This window comes from Podarcis filfolensis (genome assembly GCF_964270895.1).
Source record: "Podarcis filfolensis genome assembly, chromosome: 1".
NCBI classification, from domain to species: Eukaryota; Metazoa; Chordata; class Lepidosauria; order Squamata; family Lacertidae; genus Podarcis; species Podarcis filfolensis.
Genome location: NC_139604.1, coordinates 45,517,139 through 45,538,015, shown reverse-complemented (window position 1 = coordinate 45,538,015; position 20,877 = coordinate 45,517,139). Strand labels below are relative to the sequence as shown.

Sequence of the window (20,877 nt, the reverse complement as noted above, 5' to 3'; positions counted from 1 at the left end):
TGGCATGCAGCCATCAAAGAACGTGGAAGCAAGCTAATGAATGCTAATGATTTCCAAATAGCTTGTCAATAGAACAAATTTAATAATCAGTGTTTTGGGATTCTACATTCATAAGTCAGTGTGTTGCTAGGGTACAGAAGTCAGAGATACTGTCTTCTCCCATCTGCTTTGAGACGGATGGTGATCTGTATTTCCTGTCTGTGTCATTCTTCTAGCTTCAGGCCATAGCCTGGATGAGGCAGTGCCAAAAATTAGATGAGGAGTCTGTGAACACACTTTTTAATCCATAATCGCTCAATGTGAGAGACGTATATGTGGCAAGTACATGTGACAACTAGCAATGTGACATTGCTATTCTACAATCAGAAAATGCTACATATAGAATAGTAAGAGTTGATAGACGGATGAAGAAAAACAGTTTTCTTGTACATAAAGTTTAATGGTTTCAGTCCTAATTTCAACCATTAATCGCTGTTGGCATACTTTGTACTTTAGTTCAATAGCCACAAATTTTTAAAAAGTAAATATTAAAATATATTTATCAAAATTATCCAGATAGATACAAATAGATACCCTGCATGCGAAATCAGGCTTTGGTAGATTGAGCACAGGAGACCAACAGTGGGTCCAAGAGCCAAGAAGACAGCTTCTGCACATGCTGTAGAGAAAGTGAGGAGCAGATGGGGCTCATCAATGTGGGAAGGTAACCCATCTAGGAGATGGAAAATTCTGATCCTAAACCTCCACCACCTTGCGGGATCTCTTTGGGAGGTGAAAAGGCAAACCCTACACATATCCAGATTTGAGAATGGAGTCCCTAAGGCAGTTGTACACCTCCTCCTGGCAACTCCTGCAGCCAAGCTGGTGCCAAACATATTGCTCTGCTTTTCTTTGGATCACAGCCGTGAATCAGCACAAGACCTCCATACACACTGCCCAGACTTGCGCCCCAGAGAGGACACTTTGGTGTTGCTAACGCGGGTTTTTGACTTCAACCCCGGAGGAGCATTCCATTCTCTCTTGAGACAGACAAATGCCAGCAGCAGCAGCAGCTACACCACCACCACCCACACACACACACACACAAAATTATATATCTTTTTAAGAGGAAGTAAACCTGTTGAAAGCACGCCCAATGTCCATATGAAAGCTATAGGCATCTCTTTATGCAGGTCTGCCTTGTAGCAGATCAGACTGTTGGTCTGTCTAGCTCAGGAATGTATATTGTGTCTCTGGCTCTGCAGAAGTCTTACCCACCACCTGCTAATTGAGCCTTTTAACAGGATTATACTTGGTACCTTCTGCGTATGAATAATGGGCTCTACAGCTTGAACTGTGGTCCCTTCGTCATATTGCTGGTCCCTTCCTATAGGAATTATTGTCTGTATCTTATTTATATTTTATTGATCTTTCATTAGGCCTCTTGTGGCTCCCAGAATTACTTTGTTTATTTATTTTTACTTTGTACTTAACTGATCCATGGCAAAATGCTTAGGTGGGCTTTTTTTTTTTTTAAAGTACATTCCTCTGGAAGCCTTCCAGGCTTTGACAGATGACAAGGGGAAGTCAGCCTCAAACTTAAGGAGCAGCCACTGAGAGTGCTTGCTCCACAAAACTTGGCAATGGAATGTGCCGCTGATTACTGTTGTGCAACCATGGGTATCCCAGAACCTAGCCTTAGGCTTTATCTGCCCATTCAGGAGAAATTGAGGTGGAATGAACTGTACCACTTCAAAACCAGGTTGTGATTCCAATTTTGAATAATCGCCCATGTAACAAATTCCCTGATGATAGAACTACATAAAGCAGAAGAAGAGGAGGAGGAGGAGGAGTTTGGATTTGATATCCCGCTTTGTCACTACCCGAAGGAGTCTCAAAGCGGCTAACATTCTCCTTTCCCTTCCTCCCCCACAACAAACACTGTGAGGTGAGTGGGGCTGAGAGACTTCAGAGAAGTGTGACTGGCCCAAGGTCACCCAGCAGCTGCATGTGGAAGAGCGGAGACACGAACCCGGTTCACCAGATTACAAGACTACTGCTCTTAACCACTACGCCACACTTGCTCTTTTAAAGAGAGAGAGAGAGATTATGCACCTGCAGACTGAACAGGTAAAGTCCATCCTATCACATCATTCTCTTGCATATGTGGCCCAGTGATAAGTCAAAGAGCATTGCAGACCTGTAAATCTGAGGGCTGGTATACACTTGCAGCAGAATGATGTGGTTAAACACTGAGGTTGCCCTGCAGGAAGAGCCAGTTCAGTGCAGGTTTATAAATGCAAATAATAAATAAATATAACCACTGCAAACATTGCTAGCCAAAGGCTAAATGTGGCATTGTGTATATATACCTGTCCAAGAGACAGGTTGTCTTTGTTTGCAGTCAGCTCTGAACAAGGATTTAATTCCAATAATACTCTGGGAATCCTGATTCCCAGTTATGCTGTTATTTTATATTTTCTCGGATATTCCAGGCAAGCTGGGAGGAAGAACTGGTTATGTTAGTGTGTTGCAACTGACATGAAGGTGTCCTTGCATTTGATTTTTGACCTTTCTCTTCCCCTCCTGGGACAGAATATGTCACTTCACTTTCTTGGTCTTTGGCTTTTACTGCAGTCATGTCAATATTCACTTAACACAAAAGGGCATCTCTTTCAATAATGCACATCAAAGGTGTTTTGCTATAAAAACTTGGACAATCCAAGCAAGCCTTGTGCAACATATTATACAGCATCTGGGTTAAGGGCAGCTTGGAGAGTTCTGTTAAAAAAAAAAAAAAAGCAAGAGGAGCTTTATAGCAAGGAATCTATAACTGTATAGAGATGGATAAAGCAGTAGTTGGGTAGGATGTACACCACTTTGGGATTAGGTGTTTTTTGTGTGTGTGACTCTCTCATAGTTTCGGAGGATTCAGTGTTTAACATTTTCAAGAATAATCAAACATTGAACAGATATTTGATGCTTTCTGGAGTTAAGTTTACATGCAGTAGCAAGGGAATTGAAAGGTTTTAGCAGGCATGCATGGAATAGTGGATGATGAGGGGAGTGCATTTGCCTTAGGGCTCCCTGTTAATGAGAAAATATCAGTTCCATTCACCACGGCTGTGTATCTGCCTGTTCCACCCATGAGGATAAACACCCATCATGATAAAATAAGAAAATTATAGGAAGAAATGAGACATTGAAAGATTATCTAGTCTGTCTCCCCACCCAACTGGGACCAATTATCCCTATTACCATCCCTGATGCAAGAAAAACACTTAAATTTCATAATGTAATAATTTCCAGCCAGAATAGTGTGTGTTTTCCATAGGGTGTAAATTGAATAATAAAGTGACTGATGTCAGTGGAGTTCCCAAATACAGATCTCAAGTCCAGCCCTGTGAATCTTTCTATTTTAGTACAGAAGAGTTCAGTAGTTACGTTTGATTTTTTTTTAACAGGGTATGACATATTCTGTTGACTAGGCTTTCCCCAAAATCATTAAAGGGATATCAGTTCTGTAAAAATGTTTGCTGACAATATGCCTAGCTGAGCTTTGAAGCAAAGGTTAGGTGCATGACAGAATACCAGGCATCTGGCAACCAAACATATTTCACTCCTACCTAACCTCTGACTTCAGAATTGTCAGAGCCTTCCTATAGCACCTGTTCTGTAGGGCAGGGATTTCTGTTTCAGAACCCTTCAAGTGATGGTGATGATTATGCTCCCAAATAATAATAATCTAAGCTGCAGCTGTTGAATTTTAAAAGTTTCCTCCACATAAAAAGTTATGCTTTGCTTTTACATTTTAAGGGCTGTGCTGTATAGCATGCGAATCATAGCAAAGCCAGTGTGCGTTTCTTCATTGCAATGAAATGTGACGTTAAGCTATTACTTGAAAACTGTTTTCCAGTGTAAATTTTATGCCTACCATGGGAAACAATGGTAGCTATGTTCATTGTTACAACCTTGATGGGGAAGCCCAGTCTGCTTGTTCATTTAATCATGCAAGGAACTAAGGATTCTTGCATCCTCACCCACTTTTGCTTCCTGACTTCTACGCACAGTGATAATATGTAGTGAATGTTGTGATCGCGTAAATTCGTGCTGTTTTAAAAAAAAAGTATGTAGAAATGAAATATTAATTTTAATCTCTGGATAAATTGCACAATTTAGAAACACATTTAATTTGCATATTCTAAAAGCACATCCAGGATTCAAGCAGGCAAATTATTTGCAGGCATAGAGATCTGAATCTCAGCCCATGAGAGGAAGGGTAGGCAAAAGTCTGGAAAGCCTAGACATGGAGATGTGGAACAAAGGCATAGGGTTAAATATTAACAAGGTTGGGGGAGTCAAAATTGTCTGTTGGATCAGAGTTAGCTAGCTTGTACAGTCAAAGAGACAATGTAGGGTGCCCCTGTTTATAGAAGAGAATCAGTAGCATATATGACAAATTTTGTCCTAGTTGTTCAGTTTCCTGACTTGAGAATACGGAGAAAATTGGTAAGATCAGAACCAGCTGTTCTCCAGGTTTCCTTCACCGAGTGGACTGCACTGCGCCAGGTGGGAGATGAACTGTAGCTTTTAATGGCATGTATTTTCTCTGCTGAGATTGCCTATGATGACAGAGATAGAATTTTTTTAAATAAAATAAAAATAATTATGCTGATGGGGTATTTTCCCAGCTTGTAGTACTGTAAGCTTATTACCTGCCCTCAAGCTCTGGAACACTGGTAAGCTGTTTGCTTACAATATAAGCCCTGGAAACAGATGGACAGTCCCCTGCTATTGCTGTCAGCCAAAGGCAGCCTTGGTCTTGGCCTTGTTGTATAAGGGAGACTTCTGATTCCATCAACAAGGCAGAAATATTAGATTTTGACAAATAAATCATCCCCATCCCTTCTACTAATTGTGGAACACATTTCAGAGTCCACGGTTTTCTCTTTTCAGTGTGTTAGGCACTTGGATTTATGTAGTTTTTCCCTCCACGTGCTTTCCTTTGTGGCAAGAATGCTTATATGTAATGTTGCATAGAGGCTGCCCCATTGAGAGTCGGCCAATCTCAGTTTTCTCTGTACTCCCTGGCAGTGTCTCTCTAGGGTTTTAGACGGGAGACTTTCACAAACGTACCTGGAGATGCTGGATATTGAACACAAGACCTTCAGATGTTCAACCCATTGAGCTACAGCCCTTTCTAAACCACCAATAACTTGCCAGTCCCTTCCCAAAGAGAGTACTGAATTATTATTTTAACCATGAACTGTGAAATCCATTTACTATACTTATTACTGAGCCAGTCTTGGGTGTGCAGTCTTGCCACACATAGCCATAAATGCTCACTTGCCACACATATCTAATACATAAGTCATTGGTTGGCTCAAAGAAACAGCTTTCGTAAAATAAAATTTTGCTCGGTGAGCTAGCAACCAGTGAATTGTAAGTTATAACAGCTTACTTTAGTTCCCATTTTCTTGGAACTGGTGGTCAAACAGGCGGAGAAATATGGTACAAATTGAAAACCTTTCAAGATTAAAATTCCTAAATGTACACTGATATGTTTTATTCAGCTTGTTAACCCTCCTCAGGGTCTATAACTGAGGGCAGGTCCTGTGTTGGTGGTGGATAGGGGTGGTGTGGAAGAAACTAACTGATTCCTACTGCTTTATCTAATAAACTTCTGTATCATCAGTGTTAGTCCCACCCAAACATTCCTGTGCATTAACTAGGCCTGTGGGCATCATCATCGTCAATAGATCAGTGCAGAGACCAGCACATCTGTTAAAACATGGATTGTGGTGGGAAAAGCTTACATGGGTGTAATTACATGGGTGTAAATGAGCCTTTTTAATGATCCGTTTGCTCCCTGGTGGGGTTAGTAGCCTTTATATGTATGAGGAAATAGCACTTTTTCCATTTTACAGCTACTCAATATTTTAAAGAGCCAGACCAAACCCAATTTCAGATACGTATATAATGGGCGAAATGAAACTGTGTGTTACAGCGAAGTGAAGCTGAATACAAGCATGGACAGATCCCAGAAGCACAATATTGGGTGCCCTCCACTGCAATTAAAAGGGGGGGGCAGACCAAGGAAGCAGACATTGGAAGTGCTATTGATGTATCACTGATGTGGTCCGAGAAGCACTTGGGATGATAATGTTGCTCTCTTTGCTCTCCCATCCAACACAGAACTTATTTTTATTTTTATCACTGAAGGCCCTTGCAATATGTGTGTCAGGTGAGGTATGTGTATAAGAATGAAATTTATAATTTATTAGGAGGCAGTAGAACGTGTGCTATCATCTTTTCCCGTAGGCAAAGCCAGTTTTTGTGTAAGGTAATTCGACTGACAAGATGAAGGATCCATTCTGAGCCAGCAGACTGCAAGCAAGAGGCCAATTATACCTGTAACAGGGTAGCCATAGCCAACGACTTGTCACACTCCAGTGGACGGCACTACTAATGTACAGTTCCCAGGATTAAAAGTTGGCCGTCTAGTGTGCACCCAAGTGCATCTCAAAGCAATAAGCTTTAGTGATGTAGAGATGTATCTTAATCACAGTGCCTACTCTTGTATCAGTTACTGGTTTCTAAATCTTAAATCCGGAATGGTGTAGTGTTTAATAGAATGAGCTGTGGACCAGCAAATCCCTGTTTCAAATTTCATGGCAGTCATGAACTCATTGAGTGCCCTCCAGCACACTTATGTTTCAGCCTTATCCCTACTTGTAATAACTAGATGATAATATTGGCCTGCCTTATTGGGGTGTTGGAGAGATTGCTGAGGTAATGTTAGTAAAAAGTGCATTGTATGCTGAGGGAAAATGCTTTATGAATTACCTGTCAATAATGTAAGCAAAATGAGTACTGCATTTTAATAATCTCTGCCTAAATTTGCAATATAACTTGCAATTTCTTATAATAACTGCTTGTTGTTTTTTTAAGCATATGTATTGTAACCCTTACTACTAAACAGAAGTTTAATGCAGCATTGAAATGCTAATGTAAAGTCTGCAAAGCAGAAGACAAATGAGATTAAGGCATAAACTATCAACATGTTTTACATGGGGTCTCACACATACTTTTTTAAAAATGCTAGTTATTGTTAGTCCCCTCCCGCGCCAGATGACCAAATGGATTTTTAATAACTTAGTTGTAGGCAGCTCTCTGATTTTTTTCTGAAACATGTAGTGGATCGATTTTCTTTGTAAAGAAAAATGTTCTGTTAAACTTTTTTTTCTGGCAGGGTGTGGGCACTGTAAGAAAATGAAGCCGGAATATGAGAACGCCGCTGAGATGCTCCACGCAGACAGTGATGTAAGCTAATTCCCTCTTCTTACCCTGTTTCCAAATTATCCTTAATAAATAAATGAAATCATAAAAATTGTTCTCCTTTCTTGCTGCAAGAATTTCAGCTGTTCTCATCTTCCCAAGGGGCTGCAAAAGTGATGGTTCCAAAGTAGAAGCTCATCGGTAATACATGAGCTCTGCCAGAATTGTTAGCAAGAACATTCTGTCTTTAAACACAAACAAAACATTCACAGGGTGTTTATATATTCAGCCGTAGAAGCTTGCATTGTACATAACATGATTGAGCCCAAAAGCTGCACAGAAATGTTTTGTCCCCACTATTAATTACAGATTTCATGTATAACACAAACCTATGAAAGCATTGGCTTGCATTTAACGCTGTGCACTTGTGAGCTAATAAGGGTGTTCTCCCCTTAAGGGTGTTACTGACTTTGACTTGATTTTCTGCCTACCTATTGTGCATTCCAGTAATGCAGAGAAGAGTTAGGCACGACTGCTATCATTAGTATAATTAAAACCATGCACTAATAGGTCATGCAACAAGAGCTGGCCTCACTGCATAATTTGAGCACTTGTTAACTATGTTCTGGGAGTATCTTTATATTTGGATGAGGGGGAGCGGTTCTCACCTGCTGTTTAATGGCTGAAGGACTTGAGACATAAAGGTGGGTAGAATTTTGCAAACCCAGGAAAAACCATCATGGAGGCTTGCGCTACAAATGGAAAGTCTTGGTGGGTAAATGCTCTTCATTCAAGGCTCGGGGCCATGCTAGGTCATCCCATCATTACACATGTGCAGCAAGTGTTGATGTTTTTTATTGTTTTATCCTTTTATGATTCTTTTTTAAACCGTTCTGCTATTTGTGGTGATAGAAAGGTTCAAGTACACCTTTCTATGTATGCTTTGCACTTCCTTTGTAAAACCCATTCTGGGCTCTGAATGGCTGGCCTATGAATTCTTAGTCTCCTTCCTAAGCTTCAAAACCAGTGATTTGTAGTTACAGGTATTACTTTTTATATTGCAGAGACCAGGTGTCCTGGCAGCAGTAGATGCTACTGTCAACAAAGCTGTAGCAGAAAGGTTTCATATATCAGGATTTCCAACACTCAAGTACTTCCAGGATGGAGAAGAGAAATATACTTTGCCACACCTCCGAACAAAGAGTAAAATTGTTGAATGGCTCCAAAAGTAAGTGGTAGGCACCAAAGATTTATCAAGATTAACAACTAGACACAGATGGTTACTTTTTAAAGATGTTTAAAAAGAAGTTTTTAGCAGCTCCATCTCTTTCCATTTAAGTCTTTTATTTAAAACACCCCAATTCAAACTGTGGTGTCCCACAGAAAGCTAAACAAACATGGGGTATGTTTAGCCAGGAGGTAGTTTTGTCAGTATTTTCCAAACTAAATGGGATTGTGCTTTCAGGTAGCTTGAGAACAGCAAACACCATGAAAAGTGAATGGTGTACGGGAGGGAGAAGGAAGGTTGTTGCCACAGTGGAAATGTATTAGCTATTCTGTACTTTTTTTTTTTACAAATCTTTCAATATATTTTATAAGCATATCAAGGATATGATGGGACAGAGCAGAGATACCCTCCTTGCTACTTTGACTTGGAAGATATGGCTGACTTTCCTCAGATCTGGGGTTGTTTCATAAAATCCTGGTTGTGTTTTTGTTTAAACATAGTGTTTTACAAATAATAGTTTCTTGCAGTTTGCATGAAACATAAATTGCCTTCAAAACTGAAACTTAGTAGCTGTGAGGAACAGGAACCCTACATCACATTCCTAATCCTCCAGACTATGGTTTGGAACAGGGGTGGGGAATTTCCAGACCCTGTGCCAAACTTGGCCCACCAGGGGTTCAGATTTGGCCCACAAGGTCATTTGCCCCCAAACCACCTGACTCACACCTCATGTCATATGTGATGAAAGATGCAGGGGGGGGGGTGAGCGTAGAAACAGAGCTGTCAATGCACAATCAAGAGTCTTTAAATCTGTTCCTGATTGTGCACTGGCAAGGGAAACAGGCTTTGTCACTGTCACTTGCCAGCCAATGGGTGGTAAAGCCAAAGTCTTGGGCATTTTAAACCATGCAGGGTGCGCTTGTGCTTTGAAGTCCCAACTTCAAAGTATCCAATCCTTTGATGTCATTGTGACGTCAGACAGTTGACAGCTGGGCAGCCTCACCTATCTGTCAGTTTGATCTGCAAGGCTAGGAATTGACAGGGATCTGGACCACAAAGCCAAAACAGCCCTGTAGCCTACCTTCCATGCTAGATGAGGCACCATTTAGCTGCCACGGGGACAAAGAGAGAGAGAGAGAGAGAGAGAGAGAGAGAGAGGTGCTGCTACTGCTGAGTACTGTCACAAAAATAGTCCTCACATTTAGCAATAAGTAGCCAGTCCTGCTCTACTCATCACAGAAACTGCAGAATAAACAAACTCTTATTGCTTACTACAGGCTAAAGTCTGTTCACTCAATACCTTCCCTGAGGGTGGATTTTTCATGATCACAATCACCCTATTATTACTTAAGTGAAACTCTTGAGTGAGCAAACTTTTGGGGACTTTTTTCAGATGAGGCTTGCCCTGCCTATCAACATAATTAAGCAGAAGCTCCTATTATTAAATCACTCATATGCTTAAAACAAAAAAAGTTGTCCTCCTTTGTATGGAGGTTGACATTGTCTGTCATGTCAAAAATTAGACAATTAAAAAAAACTTGAGGGCAGAGTCCTACACTGGCTACAGGGCTACTCCCACGCTGCTGGTTTGGAAGAATGGAAACATTATATTTGAAGCAACCCAGTACCTTGCGTTTGTGCAGCTACCAAAGAGGAAAAAATTGTCTTCCTTTTTTTACAAAGGACTGTTAAGTGAATTTGTAAAGTTTGGCAGCAGTAGGTAAACACTATTGCGTGTGCTTTTTGTTTGTTTTGTTTTGCACAAAATATTTGCTTTTGGGGGAAATAACATATTTTGCCCCAAACCCTAACAGGCCTACCACTTTGATGGATTGGGAAAAATGTGTTGAGCCTAAGCTTAATGCATATTGAAAACTGTGTAATTCCAAGAGGCAGGACTTACTGGTGGTGGCATTCTTGTTGATGGTTACAGAGCTTATTCATTATGAAAGCTGCCAATTAGCCAAGGGCAAATTGCATCATTTTGAATCAAATGGTAAATGTACTACTGCATACAGGGGAAAATACAAAAGTGTCCTTTGGGGAGAGGGTGTGTGAATTCTTAATGGTTTGTAGAAAAAAAAAATTTAAATTTGCCAGTTTGGCATTAAGGGTGCATAAAAAGACTCCTTTTAGTGTTTTGAAAACTACTTGGCAGTGCTGGAATTTAAACTATATAATTGGGAAACATGTGCCTTCAGGCATATACCCTCTACTTTTTGAGCATCTGAGTTTTAATTAACAGTATTTTGCACTTTTATTATCTGTGGTTCTTGAAAGATCATTATAGTAAGTTTAATTAATTTAGCTTCACTATGGCTTTATGAAAGCGTTTCAGCTATACATACCTTAAATACTAATACGGTGAATAGTGAGAGACTCTCCAACTAGACATGGTTCCCACAGGATGTCTTATCTGTCACAGAGCTACAATTCAGTGGCTGCAAGAAACTAAGTTGCTCTTGGTGTAGTAGGAAACTCCAGATATCAAGTTCTAATGGTAGCACGATGTCTGAACTCACCAAGCTGTGGTTCATCTTAACTATGCTTTATTGAATCATAATAGGTAGTTTGAAGTTAATTTTTTATTGGGTTTGGATAAAACGACAAGCTGATGATGATTGAAAATGTAGGGCAAAGCTTCTGATCTTCTCCTTTGCACCCACATGGGAAAAGGAAAGGAGAGTGCGAATTCCAAGGCTTCCTGGCAATCATTTCAACCCTGATAAACCATGGTATATCATGATGTCTGAATCAGTTCTAAGTAAATGAGACAGGTAACTTTTTTAATAAAACGTTTAGTTTGACAAAGTTCTTCCAAAGAAGGCTTTGGCATTTTGCGTCTATTCTTACCAGTAAAAAAAAAGGGGGGGGGGAAAGCTACAACATTATTTTATTCAATCTTCAGTCCACAGGCGCCACCTCCACCTGAACCAACTTGGGAAGAAAGGCAAACAAGTGTAATCCATCTAGCAGGAGAAGACTTCAGGGAATCTCTGAAGAAAAAGAAACACGCTCTTGTGATGTTCTATGCTCCATGTGAGTAGATGCTTATCTGAATTGCCTCTAATCATGCAAGTACATAGAGTGCAGCAGAAAGAATAATAACTTTTCAGTGCTTTTACACCAAACTAGACATGAGTGCATTCTGAGAAGTATTAGTCCATTGCTCATTTAAAGAATGAGTTTTAGATATGCTCAGAAATGCATCTCAATTCTCTGTCAATTTGGCCCTCATGATATTGATTGGGCCAGCACTGTGGGGGAGCCAACTGTATTGGAAAGGTAGGTCCAACATCAGAACTGTCTCCCTGACATTAGAGAGGGCTCCTCAATACAACCTGGGGCCTCTGGGTTGCTCTCTTCGGCGTGTAGCCTTTGTTTGTTTGAAAGAAAAATAAGAAACTGCAGGTAACAAGCCTGTTCTGCACCAATATGAGCCACTCTGTAGCTGAGAAGAACATATTGGTGTTCTGAACATTTAGTATAATGACTTTAGCTTTTATGTAGAAATATGCTGAACTTCAAAATTCCTAAATGAATGTTATGGCAATGCTACCAAGCAGTTGAAATTCTAACGCTGCCTTTTAGAAACAATGAAGAGCATAATCCACAGTCTGGTTAAGCCCAAATGCTTGCTTAAGCTTTGTAGTTTTAATAACTTCAGAAGGTTTTGCTGGCTGTGCTCCATGTATGCTAGTTATGTAGTGCACTGAATTGCACAAAAACGCTGATGGTCATGTATGCAACTTTCCCCCTGAAAATTATTTCTCCAGTACATTTACTCATAACACTCGTCTGTCCTTCCTTAGTTCTAGCAGGACCATTTTGGGAAAGTGCGTCATGGTCTTCAGTGTCACAGCTACACCACATGTCTAAAGCACATAGCTTCCCCCAAAGAATCATAGGAACTGTTGCTTAACGGTTCTGGGAATTATACTCAATGAGGTGTAAACTACAGTTCCCAAAATTATTTGAGGGAAGACATATGGTTTAACTGTCTGGCATGAACATGACAATGAATTTTGAGATGAGTTGTCATAATTCAGAACTGTAAAGTGGGCTGCAGTTGGTTGGCTGTGTTTCTTAAAACCTTTGAGATAAAAACTCCACTACAGATCCTAATTTAGTAATGGAAATACCTTTAATTTGATGCTATGATGAATCCTATAACTAATGTATTTACATCTGCTGTAATATTATCATTTCCTGTGCTCATGAGGCTCTGAGACTCTTAAGTTTTATTTCAGAAAAATGTACGAGTGCATGTGGTACCTTTGATATATAATGCACTCATATACGCACAGCCTCTTCTTAATCAAGCACTGTATGGTGTAACTACTGAATATTTCAAATCTCTGCTTGCAGTGAGATACTTATTAGGGAAACCGAACAAATACAAATCATCATGTAGTGAGATGGTTCCTTTTCTCCACTGGTAATGTGCCTTCTGTTAAATTTGATAGATTATCGTTGTTTATCTCTTTCTCAGTCACGGAGCCTCTTGGGGTTTTTATGCCTACCAATTACCACTAACTTGCTTATTTTAGTGCAGAAGGAGAACGACTAAGATGGCCCAGCAAATAATTTTCTTTTCCTATTCAGAGCCGTATCCCAGGTCAGTGAAGCTCCTCAGCCAAGGCCACCATACTGTGTTCAATAAAGAGTTGCAAACGCCTTGCGTGATTAGGGTTTGTTTTTCGATCTGCTTGAACTCTTTGATCCACATTCTAAAGCCTTCGGTTTAATTAGGCGAAAAGTTGGTGCAGGTATACTTGCAGCTGGCAAATCCCCACAAATAGTTGCTGAAATGTATAGCATCTTTATTTGAGATCTTATGGAAGACCCCAATGGCTACTTAATAAAACTGCACCTTCCCATTTAGTCACTTTAGGAACTCCTACGATTGTCTATTATTCCCCATTTCAGACATGGGGAAATGAAATAGAAAACCTTCTGAAATAGGACGCTGAGTAGAGGAATAGATTACCCATATCAGAAAGGGTGAAAAAGGTGAAATGGATTACAAAGTAGGATAGAGTAGGCCTCTTACTATGTGTGTCTCACGATGATAATGATAAATAATAGTCGGGTAATATAACTGGCACAGTCAAATTTCTTCTCTGTTTCCCTTTGCAATGCCATTTCTGCATTTGGCTTTTGCATAGTACTTGAAATTTTAATTGCTAGCTGCCCCCATGCCTAAAACCACAGGGCAATTTATCTGCATTCATCAGAGTGCAGTCCATTTCTACCATTTCTACTACCCCTTGTGTGCTTCAACTGGCATTGGCCAGTTGGTGCTTAATCCATGTAAATTGGAAGACTTGTTGCGCCTGCACAAAAGAGCCCAGGATACATATACCATCATTAGCATCTAATCCAATGCAGCATCACAAAGCATGTGTTGTGTTGTTGTTGTTTTTAGAAAAAAAATAATATTTATTAAATTTTCCATTTTAACAATCCAATTAAAACCACATTAAAACATTCCAAATTATGATACAATGAAAAAAGCCAAATATTCAATGCCAAATTATATATATTTTCGGTGACTTCCTCATGCTCTGAAGTTCATGTGTTGTGTTGTTCTGGTGTGCTATCATTCATTACATTCTTGATGCAGGCAGGTGCTACTGTTCAAATATGAGATAGGAAGCTGGATAGCTCCCCTTTTCGCACACAATGCTAAACCATGGTTTAACTTTGCTTGCATGGGCAGCATGAATCTTGGGCTCATGCTCTCCCCTCTGACTTGGCTGTGAAGAAGTGGCTGAAGGCTTTCACTTCCAGTTTTAAAATGGCCAGAATTCCTCATTACATTTGATCTCATAGGATGAAACAGTGGTTTATGATCCTAATTTATTAACAAACCATGGTTTAAACTGACCAGCGTTCCCCCAGGTTCTGATGAAATAAGTAATTCTGGTTAGTAGAATATTGGAAGTGAAAGCCATAAGATAAGAGGGGAGGGAGGCATGCATTCATTTGCAGAAGACCATGTAAGAGCAGCTTTGCTGGATCAGACTAAAATCCCACCTAGCCTAGCACCTTGTTATCACAGTGGCCAATCAGATGCTGATGGGAAGCATGAAAACAAGACCAGAAAGAAGCAGCACTCTAGTATTTTTTATTATTATTATTATTATTATTATTATTATTATTATTATTATTTATTTATTTATTTATTTATTATTTATTTATTTATTTATTTATTTAGAAAGAGAGACTGTCTACGACAGGGGCCCAACTCTCATTAGTAAGCATGAATCACTGCAACTCCCTTCTTAGAGAAGTTAGACTGGCTCCCTCCTTGCGGTCCTTCTGCTGACTGTGAATACTTCCTTATTCCAATAGGCCTTTTATTGTAATTATTGGTATGTTTTAAACAGATTTTATATATGTATATAGTTTTAATTCTATGTTTAATAGTATTTTGATTATTGATTTTCCCATGTTTATAGCAGTTCTTGTTTTTATCTGTAAGCTGCCTTGAGGCGAAGAATAAATAAATTATTATTAATAATAATAATCTTAACAGTAATACAGGTTTTGTTTTACTTTTACATTTTGTTGTCACCTGCATGAAAAGGATTTCAGTTAGTTACCTGACTATGTAATGAGACAAAAATTGTGTTTTTAAATAACTGTCAGATACCATACATAATTATGTACCAGTCTTTATTATGGATATATAGCCTTTCCACATGCTACTTTAAACATAATTAAACCATAGTTTAAAGGTGAATGCACAGCCTTCTGGCTCACACTGCTGAAATCACAGGCACTTCACTTCTCCCCCGCTCCTTCTGCTGTGATGGTTGCAAACCTTGGTTAAAACTCAAGGTATGTTGGGAGAGGAACAAACCATAACTCTGGTTTGACTAAAACACTAAGCCAGACCATAATTTAGCACCCAGTGCAGCAGGAGCAGGGGATGGGCAAAGCACCTACAGTTGTAGCACTGTGCAACAGCATATTCATTCACCTTTAAATCATGGATTTAGCTCAGTTGTGGTTTGTGACATACAAACCAAGCCATTGACTAGAGGCAAAGGAGAGCAGCAAAGCTTCTGCACTGTTGATAGCTCTGGGGAAGGGAGAACTCTGAAAGCATACACTTCACCTTACAAGGATAAGAAAAGCTGCACTTCTTTAATTCTTCCTTTTATTTAATGACAGGGTAAGCAGGGAGTCCTGTAAGCAGGAGTCATTAGCAGTAGCCCAGGAGTGGGGAGCCTATGGCTCACCAGATGTTTTTGGACTGCAACTCCCATCACCCCTGATCACTGGACATGCTAGCAGGGCCTGTGGGGAGATGGACTCCAAAAACATCTGGGGGATTGCAGGTTTCCCATTTCTGCTCTACTCCAATTACAATAATGGTTATTTTCCCTAGATATTTTTTTTAAGCCAAAGAAGCAAAAGTGCTTTCTATTAGTAGAAAGAAGAAAGAAACAAGAAGACAAAAGTTTGCCTTTCATCCAAATGCTGCATAAGGATGGCAATTGCCAATATTATTAACTTTTTGAATGGCTTCAATTTGCAGACCTCTACAGGGTGCATGGAATTGATGTTTCTTGTAGATGATTTGCAGCACAAAGCTGATACCCAGTTCGCTTTATTAATCATAAGAGAAAATTTCAGTTAACTTGAAATAATGATAGTTGGCTTATGAAACCCCTTTAAGAGGATAATTGCAGCCATGATCTATGAGCACTAGATGGAGGGCACCAGAACCTACCCCCTTTACTCCCCTTCTGTTGGCTGCATTTGTATCGAACCAATTAATGCTAAACAACTGCTGTGTTTGTTCCTGAGATAATGATTATCTTTCCCTGCTTTTCAGAAAGCTTTCTTTTTCCAAATTACAAAATTGGACATGTTAAGATATGAATGTTCTGCTTTTTGTTACCTTTCATAGACCCCCTGGAGAGTGTCAGAATACTGTGATGGGGTGTTGTTAGCAGAATAATGTGCCTCAGGTTTTTAAAATGATTGTTTCTTTATGTAATTTTCTTGCTGCTATAAAGGTACACCTTGGTACCATTGCAAAGTAGCTGTCATGTACCTCAATACAAGTCCCATTCAGAAGCTCTTGGGGCAACTTTCCTCAACTTTCCTCAACTTTTTTCCTATCCCAAAGTACTCCTGGCCAGCCATGAAAACAACATTCACTGGGGGAGCTTGTAGCCACGACTGCTGCAACAAACAGCTGTGCACACCTTTGGGAGGCAGAGATGTGAGAGGGCATCAGAACAGGGAGGGAAGGAAAGAAAGAAGAACAGATGCCAGTGTTGCCTGCGGCACCCCTGACCATCATTCAAGGCACCCTAGGGTTCCATGGCACACTGGTTGAAAACCACTGGTCTAACCAGATCAGTAGCTGTGTATGGGCCTCTGTATGGACTGCTTGGTTCACACCAAAAGAAGAAGAAGAAGAAGAAGAAGAAGAAGAAGAAGAGGAAGAAGAAGAGTTGTTTGGATTTGATATCCCGCTTTATCACTACCCGAAGGAGTCTCAAAGCAGCTAACATTCTCCTTTCCCTTCCTCCCCCACAACAAACACCCTGTGAGGTGGGTGGGGCTGAGAGACTTCAAAGAAGTGTAACTAGCCCAAGGTCTCCCAGCAGCTGCATGTGGAGGAGCGGAGACACGAACCCAGTTCCTCAGATTACGAGACTACCGCTCTTAACCACTACACCACACTGGAAAAAGCTATATGTTTGGTGGAGCTGTAGGGACACGTGCAGTTGGGGTGCCTGCTCATTGTCTCATCCAAGGCAGAGTCAATTGTAGATGCCTCTGCCTATAGTTTGTTTCTTTGGATATTGGTGATGGGGCAGAATTTGCTTTCAGTGACAATTGGTTTGTCCTTAATGGAGCAAACACATCTGGAGAGCATGAGGTTGGTAAAAGTTGGTACACTTTTTCTTTCATTACAGATGGACCTGTGAAATGATTTCCTGCTAGTACAGTCACTATTTAATCCTTGTTCTTCTTGCTCACATGTATTAATTAGTACTTGGGGAGCTGCCCTTGAAAATACTTGTTTCAACATTACTCCTACTCCAAAAGTTATGAGTCAGTTTAATAGACTTGAACACACTAGCAAGGCAAGAAGTGTGGCTAGAAAGCAGCTGTGACACTAAAACCTAAAAGATAAATTTGTCAGGTTTTGCACTCATAAAACCTTTTAGTTCTTGTACAACAGGATTTTCGCTTTAAATATTTAATAACCTTAAAATGTTGCATGTGATTTAATTACCTAAAAGGAGATTACCTTTAGTATGCACCTACGTCAGCTTTGAAATATATGAATGCCTCTCTTTGGCAGACAGTTTAGATTCAGCAATGGAGGGACACCATTTACCCCTGAATGATTCACTTCTCCATTAACATGTTCCTGCTGCCAGATAATTATCAGGCCACTAGATTTTAAAAGTGTTAGGTTTCAGCATATTGATACAAATTCTGATTCATGGTTGTGAGTACAGAGCCCTAGTGACTCACCCTAAATGATATGGGGTTTGAGGCTTGCTCACAAAAGCATATTGCTTCCACAATACCTGCTTTTAATGTCATCATTGTGGAGCAGAATTTAGTTCCACCTAGAACCTTAGAGCTGGGGGCAGCCCAAAATGTTTCAGCACCAGAAGCAAAATGCCCCCTGCCACCCCCGTGATGGAGGGAGCATGAGGCTCTGCCGGGCTGCTGTGGGTGGGGGTGGGCTTCCTTCCTGAAACACCCTTCCTGCCCAGCAGCAAAGCACATCCCCTTTCGCTGACTTGGCAAGAGGGGAGGTATTACACGGAGCTTTGTCACCAGTGTCTCTCCTCCTCTAGGGGCAATGGAGACTGGCAGCAAAGCTGGGTGGCAGAATGCTGTCCCACACAATTTTTAGGTCCCTCCTCCATAGAGTACAGGGAAGTGGTTTTTTCCCCCTAATCATGCTTGACTCAGGAGAATATTCAAATGGGATTTTAGAAAATGCACCAATACTGCAAAGTCCAATTATTGAAAAATAAATATATTTAAAATGGGGAACTTTCTTTTTAAAAAAAAACACCAAAACTCTACCAGCTTTATGGAAGCAGAATCATAAAATTGGCAAGCTCTTTTTTTCCTATATTTATGTATATTCTTTTATGAAAATAATGGTTTTTTCTATTTAAATATTTGAGGTAAAGTTGATTAATATAGAATATAGAGAGCCTTAATAGTGCATCTCCTAGGTTGTAGATTCTCAACCTTAAAATATATATTTATTGTTTGCTGTGATATTCTTGTTCCCTTGTGGCAGACATGTATATTACTGTTAGACATGTCTAATATACATAATATTTTTTAATGTCTACCAGCAAAGTATATGTCTGCCACATATATATTACAAAATCAGTGAAATGAATGCTCTTTGGCTCAAGCACCTATTAGTTCTTGTAAACACTTAGACTAGCAGGTAGATGCTTAATGATTTACTGTCTCTGAATTAGTCAGACTCTTCTTTGATGCTCATGCTTGGCTTTTTCCAGGAAAAAAGCTGCCTTCTTTTTTTCAGAAGAAAATTTCTGTAACATTTTAATATAACATCAAGTACAACCTCATTTATGTAAGTCACTAGGAAGGCATATACAGATGACTGATGATAATGCCCTGCAGTTGGCCATGACTCCCAAGGCATCTGGTTAGGAACTGAGAGAACAAAATGCTGGAGTAGCTGAGCCTTTGATCCGATCCAGCAGCGTTCTTGTTATGTTCTCAGAATCAATGTGTCTCAATCTACCTTTGGAATTCATGTTGGATGGTTCATGTAAGTGACTCCTATGCAAAGTGGTGCTAAAAACTTAATTTTAAAAGCTATGTGGGGAACATGGAGCTGTGAGTGTGTTCACAGAGGAAGTTTACCTCTGGATTGCTGCTGGATCCGCCTCCATTCTTGTAGAGTTTGTACCTGACTGGAAGCAGCTTTGTGAGAAATCCTTTTATAGGTTAGGGACAGCTACACTTCACTTCTACAGTGGTGGTGCAGACAGTATGGAAATTAAGTGTTTTGCTGCTGACATTACTGTTTCAAGAGAGTAAATGCAAACATGTCCTAAGCTTCAGAGTAATATTTGTGCATCAGTGTTCTAGAATGCAGCAATAAACCTTGGGGGGGGGGGGAGAGATACACTGTGGCAAGATAAATTACAGTTGTGTGAGGGGTGAGTTTAGGGAAGCAGCTGGCTATAGCTCTCCTGCCATACCAAACAGTGATTCTTTCGCTACTTGGGAACGATAACAAAAGCATGGCCCTGTCCATTTGCAGAAGCAAGCTTCATCTGCATTGTTCAATGAGATGACTTCACAACATTGTTTGGGTAGACTTGTTATTTGAAAAAATACATTTGTGCATTTAATGTAGTTCAATTTGTCTGCAGCCACAGAACTGCCATGCGCTGTAGGCTGTACTATAGCAGGAAAAGAGGATCTCAGCTGTGGAATGCCATCTTCTCACTGCAAGTAGGGTATGCAACCTGTTGGTATGCAGACTAATCTTTTGAAGTATGCTCCTCCTTATTTATTCTTCCCTATCTATTTTTTCTTTCTTAGCAATTTGCACAACATAGGTTTCTTTTACTCCCATCTGCTTCCTGTTCAGAGAGTGTTCTTGGTTTCAAAAGGCACTTCCTTTTGCCTCCTTTTAAACCCTTGTACTGTACTCTTCCTTTTTGACGTTTTTTGTTGGCCTTCTTAAAATATGCAAACCATCTGTGCTTTTATATACTGATCTTAAACAGCCCCTACTCCAGATTTGTACTTCTTAAATTCGTCCTTCAGCCTATAATTAATCATCTTCCATGTAAATTTTAAACCTGTCATTTAAATGAGGGGAGCCTCTCTTGGCTATATCAAATCCAGTTGTCTAGTGCTTACTGCGAACCAGCCATGAACATTGCTAGTGTACCACACAGGGCTCTGCCCTTGAAACTTACATGAAAGTCTGCATAATATCCAGGCCTCCTTTATGTCAATGTTTATATCAAGCCAAATGGGCACTCCAGATGTTCCCTTGTTTATATTTAAGATTTTTCTATCATACGTAGTCTATAATTCTGTCCAAAAATGTAGTTTTCTACATGTTTTCATTTCTTGTACTGTTAATTTTAATTATTAATTTTAACTGTTTTCATTGATAATTTTAATATTTCTTGTAAACTGTTTATGTTTTACTACAAAAAAGAGATATATAAATGTTAAATTAAACAAAAAAGGGTGGCTCTGATTGCCTGATCCCACAAGCAACTGGACAGCTGCATTATACATGTTCTGAAGTCTTCCAAGCTATCTTTAAAGACATCCCTGTACTTGGGCACATTACTTGTAGAGTAGAAGCTGGATTGGAGTTTATT

The 20,877-nt window shown here is 39.9% G+C and overlaps 1 protein-coding gene across 6 annotated transcripts in view; it reads left to right on the top strand.

Moving 5' to 3' along the window:
• PDIA5 (protein disulfide isomerase family A member 5) overlaps positions 1 to 20,877 on the top strand; it is a 144,156-nt gene that overhangs the window by 98,905 nt on the left and 24,374 nt on the right. For all 6 annotated transcript variants that reach the window (XM_083585542.1, XM_083585541.1, XM_083585540.1 and 3 more), the window contains 3 exons: positions 7,232 to 7,302; positions 8,322 to 8,485; positions 11,394 to 11,524. In XM_083585542.1, coding sequence (XP_083441668.1) covers positions 7,232 to 7,302; positions 8,322 to 8,485; positions 11,394 to 11,524 — 366 coding nt within the window. The remainder of the gene's footprint in view (positions 1 to 7,231; positions 7,303 to 8,321; positions 8,486 to 11,393; positions 11,525 to 20,877) is intronic.